The sequence below is a fragment of the Protobothrops mucrosquamatus genome, unplaced genomic scaffold (assembly GCF_001527695.2).
Source record: "Protobothrops mucrosquamatus isolate PMUCROS unplaced genomic scaffold, P.Mucros_1.0 scaffold4516, whole genome shotgun sequence".
In the NCBI taxonomy this organism is placed as follows: Eukaryota; Metazoa; Chordata; class Lepidosauria; order Squamata; family Viperidae; genus Protobothrops; species Protobothrops mucrosquamatus.
The window spans coordinates 19,751-42,620 of NW_015390421.1; the positions used below are offsets into that span (position 1 = coordinate 19,751).

Consider the following 22,870-nt stretch of genomic DNA (forward strand, 5'->3'; position numbering starts at 1 on the left):
GAATCAAATACAGGACTAAAACAAATCATTCCAAATCTAACTTACAATTTAGCTAAACAAATATAATACTAACAGTATATACCTACTTTAACTCAGTGGCTGTGGATTGTTGATGCTAGTAATTTTTTAAAAGGCCAGCAAACAGGAGGGCCGACCGGCACCTCTGCCGCCACACAGCCGTGCCACTATTGTTCTGCCGAGTCAGCAGGTCTGGCAGGAGACCCTCCGGTGAAGATGCCACTCTCTCTGGGCATATCTCTTTACATTTCTGAAACTGGCAACTTTCAGATATGTGGATTTCAACTTCCAGGAGTGGAAGGCTCCCACCTTAAAGTGGCAAAGTTTGAGAAACACTGCTCTAGCCTATTTCTTTATTAGTCTTTACTGCCTTGGTCTTTTGCCATAGAAGGACTTTCTCCCTCCTGTTTGCCCACATTTTAATCCTTAATTAATTCCCGTGCCGCTTTCATTTTACGTCTTTTTAAAATTTCGGTTTGGGATTTGGTATTTTCGTTATCATTAAGTCCCTCGAGTCCTTGATTATACTGGGACTGAGTCAGCCTTGAAATGCTGCCAATCAATTTATTTATTCAATTTCTATTTAACAAATTTAAATTGGGAAAGTCAATTGGATTGGAGTTGCCACTTGCACGCAGAGTCCACAAGATGCATTTATTAGGAAATCTTCTTGGCACTGAAGCAGGCGTCTCCTTACGTGGCAAGTTTAAGACTTGTGGATTTCAACTCCCAGAATTCCGCAGTCACCATGATTAGCTGGGGAATTCTGGAAGTTGAAGTCCACAAGTCTTAAATTTTCCAAGCTTGGAGACCCCTGCACTAAAACCAGGGGAAAAGGGAAAAGGGAAGGAAGGAGATGAGAATGAGAAGCAGGGAAGGAAGGAGGGAGGGAGGGAGGGAGGAAGGAAGGAAGGAAGGAAGGAAGGAAGGAAGGAAGGAAGGAAAGAAAGAAGGAAGGAGATGAGAATGAGAAGCAGGGAGGGAGGGAGGGAGGGAGGAAGGAAGGAAGGAAGGAAGATGAGAATGAGAAGCTTGGTTAATAAAACCCTTTCCTTTCTCACTGCCTTTCCTCTGAGAGGGCAAGGAAGTGCACATTGGGGGTCAACGCCAAGGTTTCCTTCACAGCAGCCCAGCAAGGTGGGGCGCTGGTGACTGGCCTAAAGCCCCCAGGTGAGGGTCTTCCTAATCCCTGAGGTCTGCGAAGCTCACAAGCAGCACTTTCAAGCAAGGTAAAAAGATGAGATATAAAACTGAAATAACCATCATGATCATGATTGCCATCATCATCTCCCCTCCCCCATTTATCTTCTCTGCTGGACAGCTGGGAATTCTCGGATCCGCAACTTTCTGGACGCCGTGTGTGTGTGTGTGTGTGTGTGTGTGTGTGACGGCCCTCTTTCCCTGGGGGAGGCTTGCAGGTTTAGGATAAGTTTAGGATAACAGAGTTGGAAGGGACCTTGTAGGTCATCTAGTCCAGCCCATTGCCCAAGCAGGAGATTCACCCCCATCCCCTCCCCAATCTGGAGGATGTTCCCACGCTTACTGGTTTCGCAGTTGGCCCCAAAATAGCCGTGGCGACAGCGGCACTCGTTGGGTCTCACACACACCTCGTTGTCCGTGCAGGTGAAGTTGCCCTCGCAGACGGCTGCAAGGAGAGAGAAGGTGAGGGGGGCGCGAGAGGCGTCTGCCCCACTCCCCCCCCACATCTGGAGGTTTGACTGTGGGCCTTCTGCTTTGGAGAGAAATCAACCCGGAGGAGCCAGGATGCTGAGGAGATGTGCCAATCCCTCGGCCTGCCCAGTTCTCCGTCATTCACACCCGGAACTCGTCACTGCTGTTCCACTGGCTCCTGATGTGATTACAGGCAGTCCTCGGCTTACAACCACAAGGGAGCCCTTGCTAAGTGAGAAATTTGTTATAAGTGGGTTTTGCCCCATTTTACGACTCTCCTTGCCACGTTTGTTAAGTGAATCACTGTAGTGGTTAAATTAGTAACACGGTTGTTAAAGGGATCTGGCTTCCCCCCCATGGCCTTGGCTTGCAAAAAGGGATCCCAGGACGCCAGGACACTGCGACCGTCATAAATAGGAGTCAGTTGTCAAGCATCAAAATAAATGTAAATGTAAATATAAGTATAAGTATTACAAATATAAGTACAAATGTAAATATTCAGATTTCTTTTTCCTGACAAAGAGTTCAAGAATTAAGTGGGAGACTAGTATAGCTATTTCCGGCTCATTAGCCCTCATCAGCTAGCCACACCCTTTATGGGATTTGAACCTAGGCAGCCTACAAGCTAGGCAGTTGTATTAACCACCAGGCCACTGGCTCTCCTCCCCTCTTTGTCAGCCGAGTCAAGGGAGTATATACAGAAAGTAGAACTGCAGTATAGCAGTCAAAAAATGCCAAGGTGCAATCAATCAGACTGATCTGTCTGAAAAACTTTCTGTAAATGTACATATAAATATAAGTACAAATGTAAATGTAAATATAAATATAAGTATAAGTACAAATATAAGTACAAATGTAAATGTAAATATAAATATAAGAATAAGTACAAATATAAGTACAAATGTAAATATAAATATAAATATAAATCACGTGACCGTGGGGATGCGGCAATGGTCAAAAGTGTGAAAAATGATCATAAGTCACTTTTTTCAGTGCCGTTGTAAGTTCAATCGGTCACTAAGCGAACCGTTGTAAGTCAAGCACTACCTGTGCAGGTAGTCCTTGACCTAGAAGCGACCTGTTCAGAGTTACAAGGGCACTGAAAAAAGTGACTTATGACCGGGTCCTCCCATTCACAATCACTGCAGCATCCCAGCGGTTGCAGGATCCAAATTCGGGCTACCAGCAACTATCGCATGTATTTGCGATGGTTGCAGTGTCCTGGGATCCTGGGATCAAGCGATCACCCTTTGGGACCGTTCCAGCCTACTTAATTAACTTTAAACGTTAACTTTCCAGCTACGTTAATGGAGGAAACTGGATTTGCTTAGTGACTGTGTGATTCACTTAACAATTGGAATAGAATAGAATAGAATAGAATAGAATAGAATAGAATAGAATAGAATAGAATAGAATATGGAATGGAATGAAATGGAATAGAATAGAATAGAATAGAATAGAGTACAGTAGAATAGAATCTTTATTGCAAATAGAATAGAACAGAACAGAACAGAACAGAACAGAATAGAATAGAATAGAATAGAATAGAATAGAATAGAATAGAATAGAATAGAATAGAATAGAACAGAACAGAACAGAACAGAACAGAATAGAATAGAATAGAGCTGGGAGGAACCTTGGAGGTCTTCTAGTCCAGCCCCCTGTTCAATTGCAGGGATTCACTTAACAATCTTGCAAAAAGGGTTGCCAGTCACTTAACCATTGCCTCACTTAGCAACGGAAGTTGCGGTCCCAATCGTGGTTGTAAGTTGAGGACTCCCTGTAATGCTTTTCTCTTGTAGAAAGCTGTTCAGTTGATTACAAATGTCCCAAACTATCTGCAGAAGTGCTGTCAAACTGTCTAGTCCAGCGGTCCCCAACCTTTTTTGCACCAGGGACCGCTTTCGTGGAAGACAGCGTGGGAAGAACCCAGAGAAAGAAATATTTTGGGAAATATTAAAAAGGCAGAATATATTTCCCCAAAGTCTCTCTGCCTCAAACAGAAACCAGGTCTGCAAAAATGCAGATGTGATAATCTTGTCAGAAAGATTGGAATCAGGAAGCTGGGATTAGAAAGAAAAGATATCTAGAATCAACAATCCCTCACACCGAATAATCCAACAGTCATCAGCCACAGCCCCAGGGAAGCAGGATATAACTTTTGGGACATAATAGGATTAACCCACCACCATCAGAATACCAGAAAGGCACACTCAGACTCAGGTCAAAGTTCATGCCACAGGAACAACTCCAAACAAAAGCCCAAGAAGGTATAAAAACCCACTCCCTACTACACGTGGTCACTTTTTTCTTCCAAAGCCATCTTTCTGTCTGGCTCTCCTCTTCAATAAACTGCAACCTTCTTTCTAAAGCAGTCTCCATGTTTTGATTATTCCTGGCTTGGACTGGACCCTGATGAAGATTTTTTTCCTTCAACAACAGTTTTTCCATAGATGGAGAGGGGGGAAGCACGCAACCTAGATCCCCCACATGCAGAGTTTACACTAGGGTTCATGCTCCTGTGAGAATCTAATGCCTGATGACCTGAAATGGAGCCGTGGCGGTGATGGTAGCGTTGGGGATCGGCTGCAAATATAAAGGAAGCTTCGTTCGCTCACCTGCTGCTCACCTCCAGTTGTGAGGCCCAGTTCTTACAGGTTATGGACCGGGACCGGTCCTTGGCCCAGGGGTTGGGGACCCCTGGTTTAGACGGTCTCCACTACTGAGATATCAACCCTCTCCGCACTTTTCCAGATCCTATTATGAACCTTTTACTTGCAGCTGCAGATTGCAAATGGCTGAGCAGGGAAGGTGACCTGCGTCTCCCAGGGGCCTCCATAAGCCTCACCTTTCCCCAGGTTGCCAGTTCAGGCTGCTGTGCCCAAGGGAGAAATGCCAGATCACAACCTGGGCTCCCTAAAACAGCCCCTCCCTCAAGGGGAGCAGCAAAGGGAAATTTGCCCGAAGCCCCCAAAGTGATGGGAACGAGGAATGGAGAGAGACACTGAGGCAGGATTAGAGCAGTGTTAGTTGGAGCAGAGACAAAAAGGGGTGGGTGGGTGGGAGAGACAGAATGGCCATCCTAGAGGGAAGACAACCTAGCAGGGGTGGCACAATGCCCGCCAGAGGGAAGGCAGCATACTTACCCCATTGATGAGCAGAGAAAGCAGCTCCCAGGCACATGGCGGGCAGCCTCCGTCAGTCCAGGGCACGAGGGCGCATGCAAAGGAGGAGTTAGGGAGGTGGTTAGTGCATCCGTGGAGGACGTCGGGGAAGATTAATTGGTTATTATCCAGACAGGCAAAGGGGGGAGGGGCATGGCACAGTCCCACCCAGAGGCTTCAGAAGGCAGCTTCAGGGACACACAGCATGCACTCGCTCCGGAATCGACCGGGGCCACGTCAAGCCTTGGAGTCTGTTCAGCCATGCTGGAGCTCAGCACAGCCCTTGGACAAATGGACATTAGGACCCCACCCCAATGAGATTAATCAATCAATCAATAGAGCTACAAGGGACCTTGGAGGTGTTCTAGTCCAGCCCCCTGCTCAAGCAGGAGAACCTATACCATCTCAGACAGGTGACTGTCCAGTCTCTTTTTAAAAATCTCCAGTGATGGAGCACCCACCATTTCTGGTGGCAAGCTGTTCCATTGGTTGATTGTCCTCACTGTCAGGAAGTTTCTCCTTAATTCCAGGTTGCTTCCAAAGGTGCTTTTTCATGAGGCAACTGGAAGACTTTCTTGTTTTTTTTTCTTCTTTGAAGACGTTTCGCTTCTCATCCAAGGAGCTTCTTCAGATCTGACTGGATGGTGGAGAAGAGAAGGATTTATACATTCCCCACCTTCCAGTCAGAGCTGAAGAAGCTTCTTGCGTGAGAAGCAAAATGTCTTCAAAGAAAAAAAACAAGAAAGTCCAGCGAACGTCTCGTGAAAAAGCACCTTTGGGATAACTATGAACTGGGTGACTGAGAATCTCCGTAGACATTTCCCCATTAACAACAACAACAACAACAACAAAAAAGCTGGAAATTCCTGGAAGCATGGCCCGGATCCTACGGAGGGAGGTGCGCAAATGGTGCCATCACCCCAGCCTCCCATTCACCTCTGGCTTGGCTTCCTAGAACAGAGGCAGGAACTTCCAGTTGCTTCCAAGCTTGATATTCCCACCCCACATACACACACACAAACAATCCATTGAATTTGCACACTTCTGTTCTTCTGTGGCTTTGCCCTTGGCCATTTCCACACTCCCCCCCCCCCCCGAGAAGCTTTGGAGACCAAATGCATTGCAAAATATCGCTGGGCAGGAAGAGGCCTCCTCCGCCAGCTGGAACAGCAGCACATTGACCAAGAGTCTAAAAATAACTTCTCCAAGTTTCCCATCGGTGCCTTGGGACTCCAAGTCCCGAGAACGCCCAGCCAGACTCGGCTTTCTGCCCCTCCCCTCCCGGCAAAGGACTGGAAGCGGAACTTCTGGAGGCCAAGTTCCAGCCGGGCCAGGGAGCTGCTGGCCGCAGACAATGGCGCACACAGAGCGCAGCCGTGGACTCCCTTCCTCGGCTCTCCAGCGGCCAGCATTGGTGTGCCGGGATCCGGGAGGTGGACAGGGAGGCCACAGCCGGGCTCCGGAGCTTAACTGTCAACCCAGGGTCTGCAGAGAGAAAAGCCCCTTCTGCAGCCTGCAACCATTAAGCTTTTTGGGGGGGCAAGACCAATTTAATGTCTATAAACCAGTGTTTTTCAAACTTGGCCACTTTAAGGGGAGTTGCCATCCACACCTCTTAAAGTGGCCAAGCTTGAGACATACTGCGGTAAGCAAAGATCTAGTTCCATGGTGGTGAACCTATGGCACGCGTGGCACAAGTGGCACACAGAGCCCTCTCTGTGGGCACGTGCAACGTTGCCCCAGTCCTAGGCCTTCAGCTGGGTTTTATAAAACCTTTTTGCTTTAGGCCTCCGCCGCCATGTGCAAAAAAAAAAGAAGGTTCAATTAGTCAATTTCAACTTCTCACAGGAAAAAAAAAGATCTCGCAAAGTTGGAATTGTTTGATTGAACTTTTTGGTCCCACCCAGTCTGCTGTTACCACGGCAGCCACGCCCACCCAATGGGCCATGCCCACCCGGCACCTGACAATACATAAGTGGGTTTTGGGTTGCAGTTTGGGCACTCGGTCTCCAAAAAGTTCGCCACCACTGATCTAGTTGATCTTCTGTGTAACGCTGTGTATGTTCTCTAGCACAGGGGTCCCCAATCCCCAGTCTGTGGACCAGTACCGGGCCAGAGCAAGCCAGCAATCGGTCTGCACAAACAAGCAAAGCCCCACCCACGGGATGTAGGCAGCACACAAAACCACGCACCCTCCGGTCCGTGGAAAAACCTCTCTCCACGGAGGTGCCCAAAAGGTTGAGGACCTCTGCTGTAGGACATAAGTCAAACTTCTGTCTCCTCCTGATGGATCTCTTCCAGCCCACCTGCTTGAAACCTGCTTGAAATCTCTCAGGAAATGACGATTGATCTGCCAGAACTGTTGTTCAGGCAGTCCTCAACTTACAACATTTCATTTAGTGACTGTTCAAAGTTGCAATGGCACTGAAAAAAGGGACTTATGACCATTTTTCACAGTTACGAGCATTGCAGCCTCCCCACGGTCACGTGATCAAAATTCTGATGCTTGGCAACTGGCTCCTATTTATGACGGTCGCCGTGTACCAAGATCACATGATCCCTTTTTATGACCTTCTGCCAAGCAAAGTCAATGGGGGAAGCCAGATTCACTTAACAACTGGGTTACTAACTCATCGATCGCAGTGATTCATTTAATAACTGTGGCGAGGGAGGTCGTAAAATGGGGGGAAATTCACAAAACAACAGAAATTTTGGGCTCAATTGTGATCGTAAGTTGAGGACTACCTGTATACCGTTAGTCCTTGACTTACGACCAGTTACTTAGCAACCATTTGAACTCCCCCCCCCCACTCAAAATGTACTAGTGTGCTCCCTCTTTGAGACAGAGATCTCAGCTCCAGGGTCTGGAGGACAATTCTCCAACACGCCACGGCCAGCTCGGTGTGGGACAAGAGTTCCACTAGTATCAAAGAAATGGGGCAATAGAATAATTAAAGAAAGGATACAACAGGAGGGACAGAATGAAATGTGAGTGACCAAAATGAAAGTATTTTTAAATTTATTTTAAATAATTAAACTGAATTGTTAAATTGTCCCACAGCGCATCGTCCCGCAGCGAATTGGCTGTGGTGAGCGAATTGTCCTATTCCAGTGGTGGCGAATCTATGGCATGGGTACCAGAGGCGGCACTCAGAGCCCTCTCTGTGGGCACACATGCCGTTGCCCCAGTCTTGCCTCCTCCTGTGACCCCCTACTCACCAGCAGCCCCCCTGGAGAGTTGCCCCTGTCGCCCACAAAGAGCAGCGCAGCCAAGGACATGGCAGCCAGGCAGCGTAGACAAGACTCTGCCCTCACACCCCATCGCGCACAGTTGATGCTGTAGGGTGCGGCCAGAGGGCATGGCCGCAATGGTGCTGCTGGGCTGCCTGTGCAATCTGTGGCGGGCCCTGGAGGTGGTGAGTGGTCCTGCGGGTAGGCGGGGTGGGGGCAGGGTGGGGGCATGGAGTGGGGGCGGGGCCAGTTTTTGGGCACTCGGTCTCCAAAAGGTTCGCCATCACTGTCCTATTCTATAGCCCCAGAGCCAGGTTGATGAAGCAGTGAGCGAGGCAGGGACACTGGTGTGCCCGCAGCAGAGACCATCAAGGAATCTTCTTTGCAATCACCACCCCCTTCAGGCCCGACCTTTGCCCACCAGCCCCCTATATGTCCCCAAGGGCCACTGGGAAATAGGAGAGGAAGGGTTGCTCTCTCATCTCCAGACCTCCATGGAGGCTCGTGCAGAGCTTCTGACTGGCCTTGAAAAGGAGGACAGGTGAGATCTTACCTATCGGGCACTCCTCCTCTTGCTGTCTCCATCCTGGGCAGCAAACAAATCCAGAGGACCTGTGGAGGAGACGGAAATGAGTTCACCTTCACATCTCAGGCCAAGCAAAAGGACACTCGCCAAGCCTCCTGGGCACTCGGAGAGGCCACACCGCAAGAGCTAAGTGTCACATTTGACACTAAGCCTCTTCCTCGCCTCCTTCATGACCCCTTCTCTCTGCAACCACCCCTTTCCTCACCGACACTTCCCCTGCTGAAAGAAAAATCTTCATCAGGATCCAGTCCAAGCCGGGAATAAACAAAATGGAGACTGCTTTAGAAAGAAGGTTGGAGTTTATTGAAGAGCAGAGCCAGACAGAAATGTGGCTCTGGGGCAGCTGACTACATGGTGCTGGGAGTGGTGGGTGTTTATACCTTCTTGGGCTTTTGTGTTTGGAGTTCCTGTTCCTGTGGACCTGAGCTTCGAGTGTGCCCTTTTTGGTATTGGTGGGTTAATCCTATTATGTGCTAAAGGTCATGTCTTTAGAGTTTGGGTGGGGTATGTAGATTTTAGGAGTCTTTGTCTTCCTAATCTCATCAGCTTCTAGCTTCCTGGCTCCAACCTTTCTGAATAGGATTGTCAATCTGCCTGAGCAGGGGGTTGGACTAGATGACCTCCAAGGTACCTTCCAACTTTATCATCATCATCATCATTATTATTATTATTATTATTAAATCTGCATTTCTACAGACCTATCTGGGGGAGAGAGGCTGGGACTGGTTTCTTGGGGCTGGGTTCTGTCTTTTAAGATTTTCTTTCTCCATTACTGTATTCCTTTGGGAAATATAATATTCTGCTTTTTAATATTCCCCAAAATATTTCTTTCTCTGGGGGGGGGTGCTGTCCTCCTACACCCCCTTCCCAAGAATGGCAATCTGTCTACGAATAACACAGGGATTATTTTTCCAGGTTAGCTGCAAAGTCACCAAATAGTAGAGTTACACTCTAAAGAAGATTCGGAGCAAGAGGATTCTGGGAACACTGAACTTTCTTACTGGCAGGTTCAGATCATGGGTGAGAAGACAATGGCTACAAAGCCACACACAGATCCCACAGCCTTTTGTTGTGATCTTCCTAGCAACTTTATCTCTGCTTTGGGTCTCTGCTCTCTGAAGATGACGAACACATAAAAACGACGACTTATACCAAAATAAACAAAGCCCAGTTGTGAAAATAAAACCCACAGCAACATGATTAAAACCAAGGGAAAACTTCACACCACAAATAATCTCGGAGTCCTAGTGGACAATCACTTAGATACGAGCCAGCCGTGTGCTGCAGCTGCCAAAAAGGCCAACACGGTGCTGGGCTGCATCAACAGAGGGACAGAATCAAGATCACGTGTTAATACCACTTTACAATGCCTTGGTAAGGCCACACTTGGAATACGGCATCCAGTTTGGTCACCACGATGTAAAAAAGATGCTGAGACTCTAGAAAGAGTGCAAAGAAGAGCAACAAAGATGATCAGGGGGCTGGAGGCTAAAACATATAAGGAACGGTTGCTGGAATTGGGTATGTCTAGTTTAATGAAGAGAAGGGGGGACATGATAGCAGTCTTCCAGTATCTCCGGGGCTGCCCCAAAGAAGAGGGAGTCAAGCTATTTTCCAAGGCGCCTGAAGGCAGGACAAGAAACAATGGATGGAAACTAACCAAGGAGAGAAGCAACCTGGAACTAAGGAGGAATTTCCTGACAGTTAGAACAATTAACCAGTAGAACAACCTGCCTCCAGAAGCGGTGAATGCTCCAACACTGGAAGTTTTTAAGACGAGACTGGACAGCCATTTGTCCGAAATGGTATAGGGTTTCCTGCCTGAGCAGGGGGTTGGACTCGATGACCTCCAAGGTCCCTTCCAACTTTATTATTATTATTATTATTATTATTATTATTATTATTATTATTATTATTATTATTAGTATTAGTATTAGTATTAGTATTAGTATTAGTATTAGTATTATTAGTATTATTAGTATTATTAGTATTATTAGTATTATTAGTATTAACCATCAGCTGCAATCACCCATCCCTAATTTGATAATACACATCTAAACCATAGCATCCTAAGGCTGGAAGTGACCCTGGAGGTCTTCTAGTCTAACCCCTAACCCCAAGAAAGAGTCCTTATGCCATCCCAGACAAACCCTTGGCCAATCCTTTCTTGAGAACACAGGAATGAAGCACCCACATCTCCGGAAGGCAGGCTAACATAGGCAGTCCTTAACGTACAATCATCAATCGAATAAGTGCTTCAAGTTGCAACAGCACTGAAAAGAGTGATTCATGATGGGTCTTGTGACTTGTGACTGTTGTAGCATCTTCACAATCATGGGATCAGAATTTGGCAACCGAGATATTATTTATGATGGGTGCAGCATCCAAGGATCAGATGAGCGTCATCCGTGACCTTCCCAGCCGGCTTCTGATCCACAAAGTCAAGGGAGGAAGCCAGGTTTGCTTAATGACTGAGTGATTCACTTAACAACTGCAGTGATTCATTTTACAACAAGAGATACGAAATTGAGGGCAGCACAAGAAACAAGGGATGGAAACTGATCAAGGAGAGAAGCAACCTGGAATTAAGGAGAAACTTCTTGACAGGGAGGACAATTAACCAATTGGCTTGCCTTCAGAAGTTGTGGGTCTCCATCACTGGAGGTTTTTAAGAAGAGACTGGGCAGTCACTTGTCTGAAATGGTATAGATTCTTCTGCTTGAGTGGGAGGCTGGACTAGAAGACCTCCAAGGTCCCTTCCAGTTCTATTATATTCTAAATAGTAGAATAGAATCATTAAACATGGTATAGAAATCGTGGGTGCTCCATCACTGGAGGTTTTTAAGAAGAGACTGGACAGTCACTTGTCTGAAATGGTATAGGGTCCCCTGCTTGAGGAGGGGGTTGGACTAGAAGACCTTCAAGGTCCCTTCCAACTCTGTCCGTCCTTCCTTCCTTCCTTCCTTCCTTCCTTCCTTCCTTCCTTCCTTCCTTCCTTCCTTCCTTCCTTCCTTCCTTCCTTCCTTCCTTCCTTCCTTCCTTCCTTCCTTCCTTCCTTCCTAGGCTATTAAGAAGAGACAGCCATTTGTCTGAAATGGTATAGGGTCTCCTGCTTGAGCAGGGGGTTGATCTAGAAGACCTCCAAGGTCCCTTCCAGCTGCTATTCCATTCCATTCCATTCCATTCAGTCCCATCCCATCCCATCCCATCCTATCCTATTTCAGCACTACTCACTCTGAATAAGGCATTCCAATGGACTCATGTTCTTTTCCGATGAATGGGAACGTGAGAGACTAGAGCAGTGATGGCGAACCTTTTAGAGACCGAGTGCCCAAACTGCAACCCAAAACCCACTTATGCATCGTCGGGTGCCGGGTGGGCATGGCCAATTGGGTGGGCGTGGCTGCAGTAGTAACAGCAGACTGGGTGGGACTAAAAAGTTCAATCAATCAATTCCAACTTTGCAAGATCTTTTTTTTCCCGCAAGAAGTTGAAATTGACTGATTGATTGAACCTTTTTTTTTTCGCACATGGCGGCGGAGGCCTAAAGCAAAATGGTTTTATAAAACCCAGCTGAAGGCCTAGGACTGGGGCGACGGCGCCCGTGCCCACAGAGAGGGCTCTGAGTGCCGCCTCTGGCACCCGTGCCATAGGTTCGCCACCACTGGACTAGAGAGACACAATGCAGGAAGGAAGGAAGGAAGGAGATCTTTTGCCACTTAAATGGATGCAGGGAAACTGCACTCTGCCGAAACGAATTTCCCTCGGAAGGAGATTCTAAAACCAAATTGTCTTTGCTGTCAGACTAAGACTAAGTAGTAAAAATGGACAGAGGACAAATGCAGGCCAATTCTTGCTGCAGCGTCTTGAAAATAAATGTTGAACTCTGATTTGGAAAGCAGTTGCTGCTAAAAACAGCTGACAGCCCCAAACTCTTCTCCCTCAGCTGGCTGTGCGTAGACAGGAGGACAGACGGAGATTTACTAATAATGCCACGGCACTGACAGTTCCCTAACAGCAAGCGGAGAAATCCATCTGTCTGGAGTTTCAGGATGCGAGGGAAAGGACGGGCCTTAATCTGCAGCTGTTGGGGCTGATCTTGCAACTTCTATTTATCTACGCCAGGGCTTTTCAACCTTTTCACCCACTGTANGATATGGCAATATCCGAGTACTACCAGTCGCCTAGCAAGGTGTCAAAAACTTGATGACCAAAAAAAAAAGAAAAAAAGGGATAAAATACAGGTAGTCCTCGACTTACAACAGTTCGCTTAGTGACTGTTCGAAGTTCCAATGGCACTGAAAAAAGTGCCCCCCAAGCCACAGCCGAGCAAGACACCTGCCTGCCCACCCGCTGGCCCTCTTCCTCCTGTCCGAGGTTTTCATTGTTGTGAGCATTTCTGTTGAGGATTGGCAGCGGGGGTGGGGTGGGGGGGTGTTTGGTTTTTATTCCCCCTCATCTGCTGGGTGGTTGCAGCAGGTTTTGGTCATTTCACATGACCCTGGGACACTGACTGTCATAAATATGAATCAGTTGCCAAGCATCTGAATGTAAATCACAAGACCCTGGAGAGGCTGCAACATTCCAGCTGATCGATGCTTCTTCTGGGCTCAGCAGAAGCGCCAGGATCAGCGCTGAGCTCCAGCTGGAGCCTGGCGCTGATCCTGGCACTTCCGTTGAGCCCTGACAGCCCCGAAGAAGCGCTGATCAGTTGGAAAGCGGCACTGATCCTGGCGCTTCCGCTGAGCCCTGACAGCCCTGCAGCTCCAGCTGTCTCTCACTCAGGCTTGTGCCGTGCTGCCACCGGTTCAGCTCATTCCCCTCCCCAACTACCACTTTTCTAGGATGGTCGCGTACCACCTGCCAGGTGCCAATGTACCACCGGTGGTACCCGTATCACTGGTTGAAAAGCCCTGATCTACGCAATTCATAAAAAAAAAAATAGAAGTCCCTTTCTTTGAACTCATCTCGTGCTGGCCTCAGAGACTCAGCCATGGAAGATGGAATGTGTTTGGGGAAGTGATACTTTTCAGCCCAATCTCCCTCAAATCTGGGGATCCGGCTTCGCCTTATCTCCATCTACCTGCTACTTTTGACTGCCTCGAGAGAAAAAGAAACAGACCAATAAGAATAAATGCCCCGTTGCCAGACACGGACTTTCATCCAAGGAAGAATGGACTCGGTTTCAGATGAGCAATAAAAACGTTTTATTCCGCGTAGTTTTTAATTTTAAAAAATGCAGGCTGGAGGTTTTGATCTGGTGGTTTTTTTTTTGGGATTCCGAATAGCTCTGTTCTTAATCTAGCTTCCCCCGTTCTGCTTCTGCCCCTCCCCAAGGACGGGCTCTTCAAAGGAGGCCTGTTATATATTCTAACTGATAAAAGAAATGGTAAAAATAGAATCAGCCCGTCAATGGCCATCCGAAGAGTCTCCTCCAATCTGGGAACCAGAACTTGGTTCCCACCCACCCCATTCATCAGGGCAGACCACACTGGCTGCAATCTCCTGTCCCCAGAGGGGATCCCGTTGGGGAAGACTGACCTCCTGCAACGAACAAGGAGGTGACCTCCTGCAGGAGGTGAGCAAAACCATCTTTTGAACCATGCCCTGTGGTCCCAATGTCTATGGACTGATTTCTTTGCACAGTTGACCCTGACCCTTGGATTGCATGTGGTGCCTGGATGGCAAAAGAGCCTGGCTGGATGTCTGGCCAGTGGGGGGGGAGAGGGGCAGGTGTTCCTCCTATCATGGCTTAGCTCCTTGCTACTCCCCCCCCCAAGAGCTTGAGAACAACCCCCTGGATAGCTTTAAGAGATGATCTTCTCATATTATTCTCCAAAGCGCCTGAAGGCAGGATGAGAAGCAACGGATGGAAACTAACCAAGGAGAGAAGCAACCTAGAACTAAGGAGAAACTTCCTGACAGTTAGAACAATTAACCAGTGGAACAACCTGCCTCCAGAAGCGGTGAATTTATTTATTTATTTATTTTATTTATTTTATTAAATTTATATCCCGCCCTTCTCCTTGCTCCAACACTGGAAGTTTTTAAGAAGAGACTGGACAGCCATTTGTCCAAAATGGTATAGGGTTTCCTGCCTGAGCAGGGGGTTGGACTAAATGACCTCCAAGGTCCCTTCCAACTTTATCATCATCATCATCATCATCATCATCATCATCATCATCATCATCATCATCATCATCATTATATCTTTGTGATTTCCTTTTAACTGGATTTTCACTTAGTAATCCCATTCATTTCATTTGCTCTTCTCAGCAACAAGCAACAAAGAACAATGAAAACCAAAATAAGCTACAAATACAACAGTGTTGGAAAGCAGATCAGTGGAAGAAAGTTATTTAAAACGCAATGAGCCACGGATACGATCCGCTGCCAGCCCAACACATTTTCTCGTGCAGCAGTCAATGCTCCCCAGACTTTCTGTGGCAAATTGGAAACGTGAAAAGTAAGCCAAGAGAAGGGTGGGGCTCACACCTTCACAAAGGACTGCATGCTGGCACAGGCAGGAACACCACAAAAGCAGGGGGACCCTGGGAATCATCCAAGGGAGGGGCTGTGGGCACCCTGAGGCCCCCAATGCCACAAATGGAGATACTGGCAATGATGTTTAAAGTGCTGAGATGAATTTCTCCAGGAACTGTGCGAGGCAGGCTTGTCCGACATCCAAAGTCAGGTGAGCAAATGGCCTCTACACAAAGTAAGATACACACCCCCTTGAGGCCCATCAACTCCGGTTTCCCTTTTGTGCATCTCCATTGTTTTATGGGAAAGCCATCATCTGCACCTGAAGGTGAATAAAAATCTGGGCCAGTTTCTTCTGAATCAGAATAGAGCTGGAAGGGACCTTGGAGGTCTTCTAGTCCAGCCCCCTGCTCAAGCAGGAGGTCCTATACTAGGTGGCTGTCCAGACTCTTCTTTAAAACCTCCAGTGATGGAGCACACACAACTTCTGGAGGCAACTTCTGTTCCACTGGTTCATTGTCCTCACTGTCAGGAAGTTTCTCCTTAATTCCAGGTTGCTTCTCTCCTTTATTAGTTTCCATCCATTGTTTCTTGTCCTGCCTTCAGGGGCTTTGGAAAATAAATTGACCCCTTCCTCTTTGTGGAAGCCTCTCAGATACTGGAACACCACTATCTTGTCCCCCCTAGTCCTTCTTTTCTCTAGACTATGCCAAAACTGTTCTTCATATGTTTTTGTCTCCAGGCTTTTAGTCATCTTAGTTGCTTTTCTCTGCATTTTTTCCAAAGTCTCAACATCTTTTTTTGTAAAGCAGTGACCAAAACTGGTTGCTTTCAATGGTATTTATTTCTATAGGCATGGAGCTTTAAAAATGTCATTTTCTGAAGCCCCTTGTCTTACTCCAACCGAATTCCACTAGAAAAATATAGAAGTTGGATTTTGTTTCCATAAAGAGAAGAATCATATTGGATTAAAGCATTGCAATAACTGGAATGAATTCAGCAAACCAGGGAAAACAACAGAGAAAGATATTTTCCATACAACATACAGCTAACCTGCAGGACTCACTGCCACAGGAAAGGGAGATGACCATTCACTTAGCCAGCTTGCAGAGGGAATTGTGTGAAATTCATGGAAGGCACAATGTAGAGCAGGGGTCTCCAAACTTGGCCCTTTTATGACTTGTGGACTTCGACTCCCAGAATTCCTCAACCAGGTATGCCTGGCTGAGGAATTCTGGGGGTCGAAGTCCACAAGTCATAAAAGGGCCAAGTTTGAAGACCCCTGATGTAGAGGCATGAGAGTTTCATTCTCCAACAAGATGGTTCTTGTGGCACCTTAAAGATTAAAATCCACACATCTGAAAGTTGCCAAAGTTGAAAAACCCTATATCTAAAACTTTGAAAATCAGCCTTAACTGCACAAAAGGCTGAAGGTTGTTTTGGCTCCATTTCCTTCTGCTGCAGCACCTGCTTTTCAAGAATACAGAATATCAGAATATCAGAGTTGGAAGGGACCTTGGAGGTCTTCTAGTCCAACCCCCTGCTCAAGCAGGAGAACCCATCTCTTCTGGAAAACCTCCAGTGATGGCGGACCCACAACTTCCGGAGGCAAGCTGTTCCACTGATCAATTGTTTTTACTGCCAGGAAATTTCTCCTGAGTTCTAGATTGGATCTCTCCTGGATGGAAACTTATCAAGGATGCTGGCTGGGGAATTCTGGGAACTGACTACCTGAACATTGCCAAGGTTGAGTAACACAGTGAATCTGACTCTTCTCTCTTTGCAGATAAAGGAAGAAAAAACAGGCAAGAAAAGGAACTAACACAGTTCCACCCTTGGGGACATGAGGAAGCATCACCCTGGCAGTGAGATTGACTCTCCACAAGATGTTACTGGCTTCCTTATTTTCTGCCCCCAGAGCAGCTAAAGTTTGCAAGTGCCTAAAAGGTACTCCTGCGAGTCCCCTGGACTGCAAGGCGTTCAAACCAGTCAGTCCTAGAAGAGATCAACCCCGACTGCTCTTTAGAAGGCCAGATCCTGAAGTTGAAACTCAAGTACTTTGGCCACCTAATGAGAAGGAAGGACTCACTGGAGAAGAGCCTGATGCTGGGAAAGATGGAGGGCAAGAGAAGAAGGGGACGACAGAGAAGGAGGTGGCTGGATGGAGTCCCTGAAGCAGGAGGCGTGAGCTTCAATGGACTCCAGAAGATGGTAGAGGACAGGAAGGCCTGGAGGAACGTTGTCCATGGGGTCACGATGGGTCGGACACGACTTCGCAATTAACAACAACAAAAAGGTGGTATGTGGAGAATGTTTGAAAAAAAAACAACAACTTGGAGGTGCTGACAAAAAACCAGCATCCTCCCCTTTTTCCTGCACCCAAACAAACAAACAAAACATATCTTTAGGACACAAGCAGTTGCTTAGCACAGAGTCCTGGACTCTGCTTGCCTGAATTCAAATTGTATCCTACAAGAGTTGACCACATCTCTACTTGTAACCCTGAGGGCTAGAAACTTGCTTAGTTTCTTTCAAGAATTTCCAGCTCCTCCAGGAGCTGAGATCCACAAGGAGATCCCAGTGTTTGCAAATATGGTGTGCATCTACTATGACAGCTTCCCACGTTTCATGTATTGAACAATAAAAACACAAATAACAGGAAACGAGATAAAGCAGGACAATTCTTAGTACTAATTAGTCACCAACCAGCTCATGGCTACAATCTTAGCCAGCACCCAGAGGCTTTTGGGGTGTCCCTAGCATATTCAGGAAAAGGGTGGGAAAGCCCTGGTGGCTCAGTGGTTAGAATGCAGCATTGCAGGCTAACTCTGCCCACTGCCAGCAGTTTGATCCTGACCGGCTCAAGGCTGACTCAGCCTTCCATCCTTCCAAAGTCGGTAAAATGAGGACCCAGATTGTTGGGGGGCAAGATGGTGACCCTGTAAACTGCTTAGGGAGGGAAAGCACTGTGAATTGGTATATAAGTCTAAAGGCTATTGCTCTTTCTTTCTTTCTTTCTTTCTTTCTTTCTTTCTTTCTTTCTTTCTTTCTTTCTTTCTTTCTCTCTCCTTCCTTCCTTCCTTCCTTCCTTCCTTCCTTCCTTCCTTCCTTCCTTCCTTCCTTCCTTCCTTCCTTCCTTCCTTCCATCTATGATACGCAATGGTTAGAATGCAGCATTGCTGGCTAACTCTGCCCACTGCCAGTAGTTTAATCCTCCTGACCAGCTCAAGGTTGACTCAGCCTTCCATCCTTCCGAGGTCGGTAAAATGAGGACCCAGATTGTTGGGGGCAAATAGGCTGACTCTGTAAACCGCTCAGAGAGGGAAAGCACTGTGAAATGGTATATATACCATTGCTCTTTCTTTTCCCTTCCTTCCTTCCTTCCTTCCTTCCTTCCTTCCTTCCTTCCTTCCTTCCTTCCTTTCATGGTACGCAATGGTTGGAATGCAGCATTGAAGGTAGACTCTGCCCACTGCCAGTAGTTTGATCCTGACCGGCCTCAAGGCTGATTCAGCCTTCCATCCTTCCGAGGTCGGTAAAATGAGGACCCAGATTGTTGGGGGGGGGGCAAGATGGTGACTCAGAGAGTGCTGTAAAGCCCTATGGAGCGATATATAAGTCCCTCTATAAATGCTGGGGCTATTGTCCTCTCCGCTCCAGAGAAGGCTCTGATCTAGGCTACAGTGAGGAAGTGCTGGGAGTGTAGTGGAGCAGGACCTAAAAGAGTGGAGGCAGGTTTGGCTGCCTCCTCACCTTGCCACCAAACAGAAGATCCGAGGGGCTGGAGAGGACAGGGGTTAATGAGCCTGACATTCTGCACCCCCCCAAAACTAAGCCTTTCAAACTGTGCTTCAATGCCAACTTAGAGCCAGCTCAGTTGCTGCAAGACTCGATCCCAAGGCTTTGATTCCAAATCGCCTCTAACTAGCAAGGCACAGCTGTTGTGCTGATACAGCATGCAACGTCCAAAGACCTGAGCTACTGTATAGTATCACGCAGGGCAGGCCGGGTGGAGTAAAATAAAGGCAATATGACATCTGGAACTGCACACCTGATGCCCCAATCAGAATAGAACTCAAAGGGAACTTGGAGGTCTTCTAGTCCAACCCCCTGCTCAAGCAAGAGGCCCTGTACCATTTCAGACACGTGGTTGTCCAGTCTTTTCTTAAAAACCTCCAGTGATGGAGCACCCACAACATCTGGAGACAACTGTTCCATTGGTTAATTGTCCTCACTGTTAGGAACTTTCTCCTTAATTCCAGGTTGCTTCTCTCCTTGATCAGTTTCCATCCATTGTTTCTTGTCCTGCCTTCAGGGGCTTTGGAAAATAAATTGACCCCTTCCTCTTTGTGGAAGCCCCTCAGATACTGGAACACTGCTATCTTGTCCCCCCTAGTCCTTCTTTTCTCTAGACTGGCCATATCCAAATCCTGCAACTGTTCTTCGTATGTTTTTTGTCTCCAGGCCTTTAATTATCTTAGTTGTTCTTCTTTGCGCTTTTTCCAAAGTCTCAACAACTTTTTTGTAATATGGCTACCAAAACTGGATGCAGTATTCCAGGTGGGGCCTTGCTAAAGATTTATAAAGTGGTACTAATATTCCACGTATTAGTACTGCTTTATATATTTAGTACCCTGCAACTTTTTCAAGTGTGGCGTGGGCTTTGTTTGCAAGGATGCCCTCTAGACCAGGAGTAGGCAACCTTGGCTCTTTTATGACTGGTGGACTTCAACTCCCAGAATTCCTGAGCCAGCCATGCTGAGGGGAAAGGGAGAGGTTTCCAAGCTGAGCCATACTGGCTCAGAAATTCTGGGAATTGAAGTCCACCAGTCATGAGGGGGCCATAGTTCCCCCATGCTGGCTCAGGAATTCTGGGAGTTGAAGTCCATGAGTCATAAAAGAGCCAAGGTTGCCTACCTCTGGCCTAGGCCTAGGCCTAGGCCGCTTTATGACTCGTGGACGTCAACTCCCAGAATTCCTGAGCCAGCCACGCTGAGGGGAAAGGGAGAGTTTCCAAGCTCAGCCATGTTGGCTCAGGAATTCTGGGAGTTGAAGTCCACGAGTCATAAAAGAGCCAAGGTTGCCTACCCCTGAGCTAGACGCTTCGTCCCTGGCCCACATGGATTGTAGGGCTCATGAAATGCTCAGATACATGCCTATAAGCCTGGATTCTCACCACATGCTTTGCTCTAAGTTCTCCAGTTAGTCTAATGCGCAAATCCAGCCCACAATGAATGCCCTGGGCAGCATCCAAGCCAAGACAGCCACATAGAGTTTTGCGTTTTACTTTGTCAATGCTAGTTGACACATCAATGAAAAAGCACACAGGAGCTGCATCCCAAAGCTGTGGAGAATGCCAGTTCGTTGCCCCTGCTGGAGTGGAGGTTTTGAAATGGCACTGAATGTGCTCCTCCGAAAGAGCTAATTTACTAATATTTAAAAAATATTAATATTTAAGAAAGGCAGGACAAGAAACAATGGGTGGAAACTAATCAAGGAGAGAAGCAACCTGGAATTAAGGAGAAACTTCCTAACAGTGAGGACAATCAACCAGTGGAACAGCTTGCCTTCAGATGTTGTGGGTGCTCCATCACTGGAGGGCTTTAAGAAGAGACTGGACAGTCACTTGTCTGAAATGATATAGGGTTTCCTGCTTGAGCAGTGGGTTGGACTAGAAGACCTCCAAGGTCCCTTCCAGCTCTATTCTATTCTATTCTATTCTATTCTATTCTATTCTATTCTATTCTATTCTATTCTATTATTCCATTTCATATATTCTATTCTATTCCATTCCATTCCATTCCATTCTATTATTCCATTTCATATATTCTATTCTATTCTATTCTATTCTATTCTATTCTATTCTTCCATTTCATATATTCTATTCTATTCTATTATTCCATTTCATATATTCTATTCTATTCTATTCTATTCTATTCTATTCTATTCTATTCTATTCTATTCTTCCATTTCATATATTCTATTCTATTCCATTCCATTCCATTCTATTATTCCATTTCATATATTCTATTCTATTCTATTCTATTCTATTCTATTCTATTCTATTCTATTCTATTCTATTCTATTCTATTCTGAAATTAAAAAAATGCCATTAGTTAAGAAATGTGCTCCAATCAAGGATCCAGCTGCAGATGCTTCTAGCCACTTCTGCTGTTTCAGGCAAGCAAACCCATCATCTCCCCCACCCCGTTTGTTTGAACCCCCCATCTCTCTAAGCCTGCAGTCGAAGTATCGGGTGATTTGATACCAACCAGAGCCCATAATCGACAAGAGAATTCCGTAATGCCCACAAAAAGCTAAATTGCACCCTCTCCCTTTGACCACGGGCTTCCTTCCATTGCAAGACAGACAGTGTATCGGTAGGAAAAATGTGGGCCAGAGAAGGGGGGGGCGGCGGGGGGGGGGTGGCTNGGGACTTATTGGGGAAGGAGCGCTCCCAAAACCTCGGCGCCTGCCTTTTATCTGTGGAATTTCTCTCCCCCCCGCCTCTCTTTTGGAAATCTGCACTCACGGCACAACATGGCTGTCAGCGAACAATGGGGGGCGGGGGGGGTGTCTTTTTTGAGGGGGGGGGCAAAAGAGGAGGAAGGGGCCGAAATGGCTTTCCGAGCCGGGATGCACGGATGGGTGAACGCTGCAAACAGCGGGTTTTGCTGGAGAGAAAGAGAGAGAGAGAGAGAGAGAGAGAGAGCGCGAAAGGGAGAGAAAGAGAGAGAGAGAGAGAGAGAGGAGAGGAAAGAGGAGGTTGGCAGCCTTCCCTCGGAATTCAAAGACAGACTTCCAAGAGGGCTTCAATGAGCGCCCCTCCAAGAGACGCCCCCCCCAGCCCAACTCAGGAGGGTCCCTCGGCCCGGGGAGGGGAGACACACACACACAGGGGACCCTCCGGAGCTCTCCGGCGCCTGGAGCAAAACTGGTCCCGGCCGCGGCTGTCAAAATGCGCCCGGGCCACGGGGGTGGGATGGGGGGCACCGGGGCTGTCAGGGGCGGCCTTGGACCCCGTCGGGGGTGGCTGGAGCTCCCCCACCGACGCCCCGGTTCCTCAGCCCCGGACAGAGAGGCCAGGTCGGGCGGAGGACGCCGCCTCTCTCCCCGCTGGAAAGCCCGACGCCCTTCCCGGCCTTGCGCCCTCCTCGGAGGGAAGAAGGGGCGTCGGAGTGGGCGGCGTTCCCGGGGCTCCGGTTTGGGGAGCCGGCGCGACTCTGCCCGGGCTGAAGCGGCCCCGGGACCATCCAGGGCAGCCCCCCGCACCCCGCCCCGCCTCGGCCGCTTACCCCGGCGCCGGACAGACGTTCCTCCCGCGCGGACTCAGCTCCGGGGCAGCCCCGGCGGCCGCGAAGAGCAGCAGCAGCAGCAGCAGCAGCCGGGCCGGGGCCAGGAGCCCCCGGCCGGCCCCCGCAGCCGCTCCCCCGCCGGCCAGCCGGGCCCTCGGCGGCGCCTCCATGCGTGGGGAGCTGCGCTCTTCTCCAGCCCTCCCGGGGCAGCTCGCCTCCCCGACGGCGGCGGCGGCTGCTCCTCCTCCTGCTGGCTGCTCCAGGATCCCGGCCGGAAACGGCAGCGCCAGAGCCGCCGCCCCCCCGGCCCCCTCTCGCCCCCCGGCGGCGGCAGGAGCAGCAGGCGGACGGGGGGGGGGTGTTGGACGGCCGGTCAGGAAACGTGGCCCGCTTCCCCGCGCGCCCCAGCTGGCCAGGCGCTC

General features: G+C 48.2%; 1 protein-coding gene across 1 annotated transcript in view; it reads right to left on the reverse strand.

The window, feature by feature from the left end:
• SCARF2 (scavenger receptor class F member 2) overlaps positions 1–22,618 on the reverse strand; it is a gene marked incomplete at its 3' end in the record, with an annotated part of 41,682 nt that extends 19,064 nt beyond the window's left edge. Inside the window, exons 1-3 of the mRNA XM_029286675.1 lie at positions 22,449–22,618; positions 8,638–8,696; positions 1,562–1,663 (exon numbers count right to left, since the gene is read on the reverse strand). Coding sequence (XP_029142508.1) covers positions 1,562–1,663; positions 8,638–8,696; positions 22,449–22,618 — 331 coding nt within the window. The remainder of the gene's footprint in view (positions 1–1,561; positions 1,664–8,637; positions 8,697–22,448) is intronic.
• Positions 22,619–22,870: the final 252 nt, after the last annotated feature.